The following is a 12667-nucleotide window of genomic DNA, read 5'->3' on the forward strand; positions in this document are numbered from 1 at the left end:
CGGTGGCTCCACCAGCTCTGCACCACGCTGGGATTGGGCAGTTGGATGGCCGTGCTGCCGAGCAGCACCTGCTGCAGTGGTTCCACGGGATGGCTCCCCTGTGCTGGCTTTACAGCTGGCTCAAGATGCCCCTGTCCCACCACAGATCTGTGCAGTGTCCTGGCACCAGGTGATGTCTCGGGTTCAATGAGCAGACGGATCTGATTAGCTGGGTGATCTATTATTTTCTGCTGAGCCAGTAATTTTTCTGCTGGGTAATTTATCCTCGGAGTGTGAACACTGTGGGATGCTCCAGGCTGTGCATTTGTATGGGAAAATCGCATCAGCATTTGGCCACAGGGTCACGAAGCATTACAGAACTGGTCCTGGGGAAGCTGGGCTATCGTGAGCAAGGACTCATCTCTGGTACCTTTGTGTCCCCAGTGAGCCCCCAGACTCCCAAACTCAACTGGAAATGCTGATTTTGCTTTTGCTTGCTTAGGATGGGAAGCCCTGGTTCAGCCTGAGGTTCGTTCAGCAGATTGCTCAGGAACTTCTTGATGTCTCTGCTCTGAGTTTCCAGGGTTGAGGGAAACATTGACCCAAAGCTTTGAATTTGTCCCTAGATTTCCTAACGAAAAGAAGCAGGTTCCAGAAACCCCTGCAACTGGCAGCTTGGCAGCGTTCCCCGTGTTCCATCATCACCAGGCCCCAAACCAACAACCTTCTCCCCCAAAATGCGGTAGGCAGTGGGAAGGTGCTCAGAGAGGGAATGAGAGAACATGGCAGAGAAGAGCAACCCCCCCCGGTGATCCTCAGTACCCTCTGGAGAGTTTCCAGGCTTATCACCCAGCCGAAATCCCCTTGACGGAGGACAGTCCCACTGGGCTGGTGTCCCCGCTCGTGAGCAGAGGTGGCCCACGGCAGGGCTGGTGGCCCCATGGAAGGAGGGGAGGGGGCTGCCACCCTGCCAGGTGGCACGAGCTGGGAGCAGGCTGTGAGCACTACATCCAAACTGGGGAAAACCCCTTCCTGGTGAACTAGCGGAGTTTGCTCCGATCTAGCGCTCAAATTCTTCTAACTCCTGTCAAATCAGGCAGCCCTTTTAAACCGCGCTGGGTAACGCCACAAAGCTTGGTCTAGACCTGCTAAGGAAAAAGAATAACACCGAGGCACGGGATTCTGTGCGCCTCGAGCAGGGTCCTGGAGCTGCAGGTGGATTTCCACGGCAGGTCCCCGTTCGATGGCAATGGCTGAATTAGCCTTTCCCTCTCCACCGGAGCCCAAGCTATCGCTCCAGCAACAGCTGCTAAACTATTTGCAAAGTTCAAAGAGTACCTATTAATTCCCCCCCCCCCCATCAAGTCACAGTCTTCAGATTCCTGTGTAAGCTTCTTAGAAAGGGCCACGCCAGCTGTCGAGGAATGAAGATTACAACGTCCTGCTAACGCAGCGCCGGGGCTGCTCAAAGGCACTGCTGTTCGTCACTGCTGCGCGCGCAAGGACACACTGGAAGGGGTTAAAACGGGGAAGAAAACGGCGCTTTGCCGAACAGGTGTCCTTGAGCAGTACCCAAGGACACGGAAATTGCTAATCCTGTATTCCACAGCATGATCAAATCACCAGGCAACAGATATAAATAAAAAAAGGCAGGAAATAAGGAAATTTAGATACAAGTGTGTCAGAGGGAAAATGAAGATTCATTGTGAAGAGGCTGAGAAGGGAAGAAGGAACAAAATGACAAAGGCACAAATGATAAACCAGTAAGAACAAAAGGGGGGGAAAGGGGGGGGAGCCTCTCCGTGAGATACATGTCTGTGACAGCAGCAGCCAAATCAAAGATGCTCCTAGATTATATGGTTTCTTGCATAATACACACTCTGGTTCCCGCTTGCTGTTTGTCTTTCAGCTCGTGCACAGGAAAAAACATCCCTGAAAGGGGACGTGAGCAACCTTTATTTCGCTTGTTCCATCAGGAGGAGAAAGCAAATTTGCTTTGTGGGAGCAGCAACACCTGCTCAATGGCAAATAAATAGCTACAGCTTTGATATTACAGTGCATATAATCATTAGCAGCACAAATGGCAGAGGATTAACCCTCCGCGTGCCAGCCTGGGCTACCTGGCAAAGAGCTGGCGTCTCGTCTCCACCTGCAGAAATGCTCCACGTAGCATCTGTGGGGCCAGCGTGGTTGAAGCGGGGCCCAGGCTCTGCCTGCCTGGCACAGGACCGTGCTTCCTAGCCCGACGCTCTGGCCAGGTTGCACTGGCAGCATGGCTACAAGGCAACAGCACTGGGCTTTCCTCATCCCTTTGGCACCGGCAAGGTGGTCATCCCACGCTCCGCGTAACTCTGCATGATGGAGCTGGGAGGGATGGATGGACACGTCTGCAGGCACTGCGGGGCACGTGCTGGGGGCTGCTGGAATGTGGTGGGGGACTACAAGTCCGAAATGCCCTGGGTGAGGTTGGGTTTAGCGGCCAGCTTGCTTTGAACCCCCTCGCTGGTTGCTCCCTGCCTGTCCTACCTGGTTTCTCCTTGTGGGTTCTCCCACAAGGCAGGAACTAAAACCTGCCCAGGGCTGGGGAAACCCTGAGATCCCTGGAAGGTGGAAACCAAGGTTTGCAAACCTCACCTGAGGCAGAAACTTCAGGGATGTAAACGCCTGCTTAGTAACTGCATGGTGGGGCTGGGGTCTGCACATCATCCCTCTGGATCATGTGGTGCCCCAGACCCACCCTGGGCATCTCAGGGGCTGCAAGAGATCCTACAGCCTCAAACCCACCCTCTTTTCTTACGCTGGGAAGAGGGGAAGCTTTAACTAAAACCTTGGTCATAACTGAGCAGGAACATCCAGAGTTGGCTCTTTCTCGCCTGCTTTGCTGTCGCTGTGTTGGCTTTTCCCTGGCTCGTCTTCTGCACTGCTGCTGCAGAGGGGGTATGAAGATGCTCCAAACCACCGCTGTCGACAGAGCTAGGAGCAGCACACCAGGTGAAGCACTCTTCCACCTTCCCAACCCTCCCCAGCACAAGCCAAACCACGGCCTGCTGTAGCCACGTGGCAGCCTGGCCTCGCGGGTCCCAGCAGGACTGCGGGCAGTGATGCGTAGTGGTCCTGCTCTGTCACCTCCCGTGGCGTGCCAAGAGCACGCGGGGCACGGGCTGCTTGCCTTCATCGTGTCCTGCGGTCCTCAGAAGGAGGGATCCACAGGACAGCCTCGGCATTTCTTTCCACATATTGAAGATATTTTGTTAATGCGTGTTTTTTTTTCTCTTTTCCTCTTTTACCTTTGCCTGAAGAATCTAAACAAACCTGACTGGGGATGCTGGCAGGGGAAAGCAAACAGGGACTACCTAAACTCTCTTCCAGCCAAACACTTCAAGAGTGAACGTGCCACATCGTGCAAACCAGCAATACGGTCTCAGGGCCAAAGATAAATAGTGGCCCTGCAGCCGGAGTCCCGGGCAGGGAGGGAGCTGTCGTGGGAGGAAAGTATACAGCTGGAGACAAAGCCAGGAAGTTAATATTTAAGCATTCGGACAAGGAACAAATGACTTAATTAAATCAATTACAGAGGGAGAAATGGAGCCACTTAGAAAGCGTGTGTAAAGAGTCAGCCAGGCTGCTGCTATCTCCTAACAGAGGAGAAGGGAGAGTTAGCGGGGGAGATAAAGGGGCTGGTTTAATCCCTGCCGTTAATTAAGAGCTGAGCGCTTGCACTCTGCTGAGTCAGGGTGGCACCAGCACTTCCATTATATAAACCATGTTTGCCGCTGAGCTTAGTGCCCAATCTACAGAGATTTGCAACCAGATGCAGTAAGGGAGAGGCAGATCGAGATGTTGGGAGGGGCGAAAGCAGGAGAAAGAGGTGACATAAGAACTTTTCCACGCTCCTGAACCTCCCACACCTTGCACCGAGAGCCCAAACAGCAGCAGGGCTGGGGCAATCCCCCTCACAAGGAGGGGATCTTCCTCTTCTTCAGCACGAGAAATCCCTGTATGACCCCCCAGCGATCCACCCAGAGAGAAGAAAAGGGAGGATCATGAAAGCGTCGAAGCAACCCTTTGCATAGCATGGAGACTCCAAATGGGTCAGCAAAGGGGCTGCCAGCCCAGAAGACGCCTTGCTCTTGTTCCCAACTTGATGCGGGGTGGAAAGCAAGGCTCTCTCTTAGCGTGACTTCCAGCCAAATTACTTTTTTCCCTGCCTGCTGCTCCCTTCTCAACCCTAGCTGCTTCACAAGCTGCCCACGGACACCCAAGGGGAGATGGAGCCAGCCTGGAGTTGGGAGCCAGGCTCTAGGAGAAGGGCTCCCTGCTCCTGGGGGACTGCCAGTTAAAGCATGTTTGGGTTCAGAGACACATCCCACACGGTGCCAGAGCTTCCTCTGCCTGACAAAGGGACAGACTTGCTAGGAAAAGTGTTCCCTGGGGTTTTCTCAATAGGCAACAAGCAATTACAGGCTTTTCTCACTGACTCAGCAGCAACAAAACAGTAACGCAGGACCTAGAAGTCTTTGTGTGGAGCAGACTGGAAGTGGTTGACAGCTTTGGGGCAGGAGGGTTTTCTCTGTGAGGCCACTTCAGACAGCTCCTTCCTAAGGTTTTAAAGCCTTAACGTTCAATTTGAGGCCAGTGGTGCAGAGTTAATGGTTTTTAGCTGGCTCGGCATCGTTCCTTGTAAGTGAATAAGCAAATACAAATCATCTCCCACCTGAGACTGGAAGGGAAAGGGAAAGGGAAAGGCCACGGACGTTTTGCAAAGAATGCTCTTATCAAGAATAATTAGTTGTCATAAAAATTTGCTCTTCCCCACGGAACAACGGAGATTTTCCTAAAAAAGGGGCAGAGGTAATGCAAACAGTGCATCCTTCTGCAGCCCCATCCCTGCCCTGCCAGCGACATGGCTCAGACCCTCCCTCCTCAGGACACGCGGGTGGCAAAGACCTGTGTGCCTGCAGCCTGTTTAGCCCCTGGCCACGCTCCTCACGTGTTTGGGGAGACCCTCACACTCTGTACCATGGAAAACCACATTTCAACAGTTGAAAGGAAAAAAAAGAGATCAGTAACTCACTTGTTTTTGTTCTTCTCCCAAACTATCCCACATTGATGCAACAATTTTCGATACGTCTCCGAAGGTCGCGTTGGGGTTCTGCCCTTTGATGGCTGCTTGCGTGTCTCTGAAAAACAGGGCGTAGGCTGACACGGGCTTCTGGGGCTCATTGGGATCCTTCTTTTTCTTCTTCTTTTGGCTTTTGGGCTTTTTGCCCAGGTCTGTTGATGGTCTTTTTTCTCCAGCAACCTGCAAAACCAAGGGATGAACCTTAGCAGTCAGCTGGGAGTAGGAGATACAAGTCCTTGCTACAGCTTCTTAGCAAAGAGGATGAGAAAGGGCATGGGCAGAGCAGGGCTCCCAGTGCAGCAAGGAGAGCGGCAGGCCTGGGGCTGCCCTTTGGCCCCCAGGAGCCTCTGGGATCATTACACAAAGCACTGGTGGATGCCTGAGCCCAGCTTGGGTGCCTCCCCACAGCCTGGTTCACAGCTTGGGTTCAGCTCTCACTGCTCCAGAGGTCCCTGCTCCAAAGCCGGGGCTTTCCAGACACTCATCCTCAGTCATCCCCCCTCCTCACCCTCCTCCCTAGCATCACAAGCTCACTCACTCCTCGGTCCTCTTCTAGGACCTCTCCCAGCCAGATCACTTCAGCCATCCACGAATTTTTCCAAACTTGGCTTCCTCACCGTTTCTGGTTTCCAGCCCAATAATCACCCTTCACAAGCTGCTTCTGACTCTCCTTGCCCACGTTGTGCCGGTGGCTCAGCCTCCCTGCTCCCCAGGCAGGAGGATCGCGAGCACCGACCAACAGCACCAGTGTCAGACTGGGGCCATCTGAGATCTGTTTCACTCTGCTAACAAGTAACTTCCCCTACCCAGGAAACGTACCCAGGAATCAAACTATTTTAATGGTATGTATTAAACACTTTGCATGCCCCGCTCATCTACAGCTGGTATGGGTGGAGGTGGATGACAGGATGTGGCTGTATCCATGCTCAGTGCCCTGTAGGTGGCTGAACTAGGAGGAGCAGGACACCAGCAACTGCAGTTGGACTTTGTGGCTGCTCAGCAGGAGACACTGCCACGGGGCTGGGAAGCAAACCAGCAAGGCTGGAAACAGAGGTGCTTCCAGGGAAGGCAGGAGATCCTGTGGCTGAGATACCCTGGGCAGCATGTTGAATGTTGCAGGAGCCTCTGTGTGACGGTGCGTAAAGGAAACGACCCCTGGAAGGCACTTGGACACACATCAAAGCTGTCAGCGATTCACTGTGCGCAGTGAAAGCTCGCACTACAGGCAAGCACCATTATCCTTCTTTTATAGCGGAGGAAGAACTAAACACCCCAGAGGTTAAACACGGCAGAGGATAAAACCGTGTGCTGCCAGCTGGCTGCTGAGTCTGGATCTCAGCATCTTCGAGGGCAATGCAGCGCCTCTGCCTGCAGACCCACAGTGCCTGGGCACCAAGCACCTGATGAGTGCTGGGAGCAGAAGGTCTTGTCTCCCGATGGATCTGCTGGTTCGATGGTGTGCTTGGAAGCACCGGGATCTAAGATGCTTCCCTCCAGCCGGCCCGGCCAGGCACGGCGAGCGAAGGGCCGCAGCGCTCCTGTTCTCCGCTCGGCGGCTCTTGGCTGGTCATTAAATTCAGTATCAGCGCAGTAATATTTGTCAGACAGACAGTGACCATTAGTGAATGAGCGGACAGACCAAAAAAATGGCATTTAATTTAAAATTGCCCAATTGGGCTTGAATGGGAGGCCTGGAGGTGAAAGGCCAGCTTATTAGGAGATGAAAAACGTATGACAGGCCTCCAGCCCATTAGCAAGTGAGACGGTACTTTAACTAAGCGCAGTCCTGTTTGACTCGCCGAAGCGCCGTGGGGTACCTGCTCTCCTCGCAGCCGCCGGCCAAGCGAAGGAGCCAGGAACGGGCACAATGCAACCCCAGCCACGAGCACGGTTTCATGGTCAGTCCTGCTCAGGCAGCACCAAAGAGGAATCGACATTTGTGGAGAACAGACGCTGCCTGCAAGGCTACTTGGAGCCGTCGGTTCCCAGGAGGGAGCAGAGCACACCAGGACTTGGCCTGGTTTGCTGGGGTTTAGCAGCTGTGACGCAGCACGGGATGAGACAAGAGCCCAGCCCTGGACTGCAGGAGATGCCTGAACAACCAAAGGCAAGCCCCAGCGAGCCAGTGCCTCGCTGCCCCACAGCACCTGGGGTGAGCCCCAGTCAGAGTGCCCACAAAGGCTCGGGCAGCGGGACGAAGCGCGAGGCCACCAGCCCCTGCACAGACCTGCTCTGGAGAGGCAGCAGAAGGCTTGTTTAACACCAGATGTGGACTCGGGGAATTCATCGGTGACAGATGTCATCCCATAAACTGTTGGCTTGCTGGCTTCTTAGATGTTAAATCCATGAAGAGCAGGAACCTCACGGACACCATAATTTTGATAACCATTATGGAGAGATCTCCAATCCCACTGGACTCTGGGCGGTAACTACCCCTCCTATACCTCTCCCTCCCATGCATGTGTGCACCCCCAAAGCAATGAAGCAGCTAAATGCACCCAAGAGGCTGGGAGACCTCCTAAAATCATAACCTGGATCAGAGGACCTGCTCAACCCGAACTACCTGCTGGCATCAGACTCATTTCTTTAATGTGTGACCTTGGTCACAAGATTAATTTCTGCTCGTTAGACGTTGCTTTGAAGACTTGTTGCAGAAAGGCCCTTAAGGACCAGATGAAAATGACTGTTGGGTGAATACGGCAGCTGTGTAGATAGAGAAGCAAACGGATTAACTGGCAGACCACACCATGGTTCTGCTGCTTTCTTTACACTCATGGTCTCCACCAAACCCATCACTCCTGTTCCACCTGTCTCGCTGGGTAGTTTACAGGGCAGAAAAATGAGGGGACAAGCTGTTTGAATTAGGAAAAATACAAATCTCTGCAAGTTGTCATCATTTGGACATCTCCAAATTCTTCCCGCCTCCCCAGGCATCACTGGCTGAAGGAGAACAGAGGATCCAAGCCCAAAGCTGTGTCCTCCCCAGTGACTCCTGTGGCCCAGGCTGGCTGGGAGGAAACCTGGGTGATGCTGAAAGAGGCAGCGAGAGAGAACCTGGTGTGTAACTAAGCTGAAACTCATTTTCCGCTAACAAGAAAGATTTCAGCTCCCAGGTAACTGCGTGGACCTGTGTGACGCAGGCTCTGGGAGGTGGCAGACCACGGGGTCCAGCAGCACAACCCATCCCACAGTGTTCCTCAAACGTGGAATCTCAGAGCTGGAGAAACTCCATCTATTTTCAATCAGGTGCATCCCTTCTTTTTACAGTTTTATTCCAGCAAATCTGTTTTCGCACCCATGTGTGAGCTCTGCTTTGAAATGTCCCGATCTGAAGTGAAAGTAATGGATGAAGAACTACAGGACTGATGGGAACACATTTGACTGGATTTCCAAGGAAAGGGAGAGGTTTTTGCTCCATCCCAGCGTGTTTCTAGTTTCCCAGTCTCTGCATTGTTTGCTGCTCTGGTTCTACATTCAAATCCTGTCACAACCCTCTATTTTTGTGGGACAAAGTTACACTACCAGTGTTACTGGATCAGCACCTTCCAGGAGAAGGTTCTCCATGAAAGGCTTTAATCAAAGTCCCCCAGCAAGCTCAGGGATTGACCTGCAGGCACAGAGACCCACCGGGGGCTGGGGCACACCCCTGCGATTGCTGCCATCTGCCTTCAGTAAATAACCAAGGGAAGACTCAGGGAACACAGCGGCTGTTGATTTTTTTGCAGGTGCTTTTGGAGAAGGGTTGGCAGCCACCAAGATATCCTCAAAACCCTGGGAAATCCTGCTCAGGAAACATGCTCAGCCATGCTCAGCAACAGCTGTGTTGGCTGTAGAGAGAGACTCTGTGCCACTCAGACGTTGCTGACTACCTAAACCACTGCCTGAAAGGGTGACCTGAAAGGCAGAAGACTCTTCCTCCTCTAATCTCTGGTTTGTTTTTTTTCCCCCTAGCAAGACATGCCTGGTGAGCTCAGTTAAATCCCGCCCTGCGTTATTTCCTTCCCTGTTTCAGTCTCCTCTGGCTGCCACCAGAGATCTAGTTTCACACCCAAGCATTTGCACAACCTCAGCCCTGCTTTGCTCATCAAAATCCTCACTGGAGGAAACTCTGCAGCTTGACGGTCCTGGTAAACCACAGAGAGAAAAGCCCAACTCTCGTTGTCAAACTTGTTGCACGCACAACCCAAGCACGTGTGCTGGTCTGCCATGCTGTTCCTCACCCTCGGCTGGAAACAATCCCCCCACCCTTGGGAAAGTCTCCCACTACACATATATATATGTAAAAAAACAGACCAAAAGTCTGTGCTCTGATTTAAAGCATTGAAAAACATCATCTGCCTATTTCTCACTGTCTGTTCAAACAGGCGTGACTGCACGTACCTTATAATGTGACTCTGTCTCCTCTTCCTGAGTAGAACTGGAGGGAGATGGTGTAGCGGACTTACTTCCCGGGGGCGATGGGGATCCGTGGGTAACACCGCTCCGCATCCCCATCTGAGAAATCAGCTGTGACTGGCTGAGCGCGCTCATGGGGCCGGCCAACATCCCGGGGCGATTGAGCAGGGGCACTTGACGGTTGGACTCATAGGACGTGGCGTCCGAGTGGACCATCTCCTGGATCTGAGTGAGGAGAATATCACTTTGTCATTAAAAAATGTATTTGTTAATTTATTGTACTGTCAAATCACTTGACAACGAACTCTTATAGACTGATATAGAATTATTCTACAGAGCTGTTCAAGTCTCCTTCCAAACAAACAAGGCAAGAGCAAGAACTGAGCACCATGCACCCAGGCTCTGCTCCTGCCAGCACCTTCACCACCGGGACTATGGAGAGGTGCAAAATTGTCTTTGCACGCAGGTCTGTGTGTCCAGGAGGGGCCCCTGCCTGCCTCAGGCGCTAGCGGTGTCTGGCACCTATCAGGGGTCTGAAAGAGAAGTTCAGAAACGAGCAATTTTTGACCAGGAGGAGGGAAGGCGGCGCAGTGCCCCAGGCATTTCCGGGGCTGCCGTGCACGTGAGGCCACCGCTGAGCACCCACACGTGTTGTGCCAGGCTAGTGGGGGCCCGGCGGTGGCAGTCCAGCCCTGGGACATCAGTGATGCAGCGTTAGAGGCTGTGGATGCCAAATACGCTCTTTCAGAGCAATGGTGTTGACCTTCAGTAACTCCACAGGTGAAGAACTATCTGCTTGTCCGTGTTCGTGAAGGTACCAGAACCACCCCTCCTGCCCGCTCTGTGCAGCCGCTGGGTTGCTGGTGCTGCTGGGGTTAAACCTAGAAGGAGGAAGCACAAGAGCAGACAGTGGGAGCCCCAGGTCGCCGCTCCCACCACATCGGTCAGCTCAAAGCTGTGAGGCTACCATCAAGCCAGAGGTTTGAATGTCCCCAAGCCCCAGAACCCCGAGCACCACAACATGCTCCAACACAGACCCCAACACACAGGGGAAAGCTCCACTGGTGGCCACCACCTCATTACGACTCCTCCTGGAGATGATTCTTCCGATTTTAAATACTGCAGACGGTTCCAATCCCACTTGACACAAATGTGGCAGAATAAAACCCAAGTCCAACCAGGGCCAAGAAAATTATGGGCTGTCTGTTAAGATTTCCCAGCGGGGGAATGAAGCAGAAGCGATGGATGTGTGTGCACGCATGCAGGTAAGAGATGAGGAAGGAGACTACATTACAGAGTTGCCCCCCCAAAGGAGGTGTTTCCTCATACCTATTCACCTGTTCTCACAATGCGAGAGCGAGGGGATATCTGATGGGACTGAGGGATCACTCTTGGCTGCAGGGACACACAGACATGGCACAGGCCACCGGCACAAGTGCTGCCTCCTGAGCTGCTGAGTCCATAAAATCCCAGAACTGCTTTGGCTGGAAGAGACCTTTAAGATCATCGAGTCCAACCATTTCCCCAGCACTGCCAGGGTCTCTAAATCATGTCACTCAGCACCACATCCACACGGCTCTTAAACCCCTCCAGGGATGGGGACCCCACCACTGCACTGGGCAGCCTGGGACAGGGCTGGACAACCCCAACGGGGAAGAAGTTTTTCCGAATATTCAACCTAAACCTCCCCTGGCGCAACTTGAGGCCATTTCCTCTTGTCCTGTCACTTGTTCCTTGGGAGAACAGACTGACTCCCCCTCACTCCACCCTCCTGTCAGGGAGTTGTCAGAGCCTAGGAGCTCCCTGGAGCCTCCTTTGCTCCAGGCTCAAGCCCCCAGGTCCCTCATTTGCTCCTCAGCACATTGTGCTCCAGACCCTGCTCCAGCTCCGTTGTCCTTCTCTGGACACGCTGCAGCGCCTCAATCTCCTCCTTTCCAAAGCCACTCTTGAAAGATTAGAAAGAAAAATGAAGCATGTATATGGCTAATAAGAAATGTTGCACGCTACAGTAGACAAAAACCCCGTCTCGTAGAGCATATATCCCTGTGTCACGGCAGAGACCAAAGTTCAAGTGGTTGGTCAGGCGGGAGCAGCAACAACCCCTGTCCTGGCCAAGGAGGGAAGATGAGATGAGCTGGGTACAAACCCAGCCGTGTTGCAGGTGCAGGGAAGGTTTTGGGGCTGCCCTCTGTCTGGTGAGCCAAGAGCCCATTTCCAGAGTGCAACATTTTCCCTGAAAACCCCATTTTCACCCCCGGATCTGCTCCTGCCCGGCCACTCCCAGCAGCAGAGCTCAGCCCCACGGGCAGAGCCAGGCTGCTGCTGCCCCACAGCCTCATCCAGCCACGGAAGAAGCCAGTGGGAGGGAAAGCAAGGCCTGCCTGAAACGTTTCCAGACTTTCCCCCTTTTATATTAATCTGATTAACGTTAACATGAGTTTAAAGACCCAGGCTTTCTTTATTAACAACCTTCATTTCCGATAAGCCCGCCGAGGTGCAATCCCTCCTCACTGGGGGAGACTTGCCAACTCCATTAGCAGCGGAAAGAAACCCGGGGAGGACCTGCGAGGGCTCGGTAGGCTTCAGAGGAAATAAATCCAACTGCAAATCCAGATTTACTGCTGCAGGTCAGGAATCAAGAGCTTGACACAGCACCCGACAGCGTGTTCGGCTCTCTTTCAGATTCTCCGTCAGCAGCGGAGCGTGTGGCAGGGCAACAGGCTTTCCTAGATCTGCCCTTTTTCTCATTAATCACCAAGTGCAGGGATTTAACTCGCAGGAAGAAAACAACGTCTTGCATTTCAACAGCACGGAGAGCCTGACCGAGGCTGACGCAGGGGCCACGCTGAGACGCTCTCCTTGGCTTCGGTGGTGGCAAGGAAAGAGCAGCTTACGGAGCCGCAGGGCTGGCTCTGCTCCATCGCGCAGCCAAGGGCATCCGCTGCTGCCTGAACCACGGCGAGTTTTACGTGCCCTTAAGACCTGTCTTATGGCAGAGGTCTGGCCTCTCCTTGCCATGTGCTGCTGCGTGGGAAATCCTGGCCCAAAAGACAACGAGGACGTGCATGCTGCAGCCAAGGACGGACAATGGGCTTGGGCAGCCCGAGGAGGAGGCATCGGAGAGGCAGTTTTCACATTTGCAATTGAATTTGCGAACATCATGGGAATGGA

General features: G+C 53.3%; 1 protein-coding gene across 1 annotated transcript in view; it reads right to left on the reverse strand.

Moving 5' to 3' along the window:
• LOC104495367 (TOX high mobility group box family member 2-like) overlaps window positions 1–12417 on the reverse strand; it is a 27113-nt gene extending 14696 nt beyond the window's left edge. The window contains exons 1-4 of the mRNA XM_010138329.1: window positions 12320–12417; window positions 10260–10377; window positions 9482–9721; window positions 5054–5281 (exon numbers count right to left, since the gene is read on the reverse strand). Of these exons, the coding sequence (XP_010136631.1) occupies window positions 5054–5281; window positions 9482–9721; window positions 10260–10377; window positions 12320–12417 (684 nt within the window). The remainder of the gene's footprint in view (window positions 1–5053; window positions 5282–9481; window positions 9722–10259; window positions 10378–12319) is intronic.
• Window positions 12418–12667: the final 250 nt, after the last annotated feature.

The sequence above is a fragment of the Buceros rhinoceros genome, unplaced genomic scaffold (genome assembly GCF_000710305.1).
Source record: "Buceros rhinoceros silvestris isolate BGI_N320 unplaced genomic scaffold, ASM71030v1 scaffold1076, whole genome shotgun sequence".
Lineage (NCBI taxonomy): Eukaryota > Metazoa > Chordata > Aves > Bucerotiformes > Bucerotidae > Buceros > Buceros rhinoceros.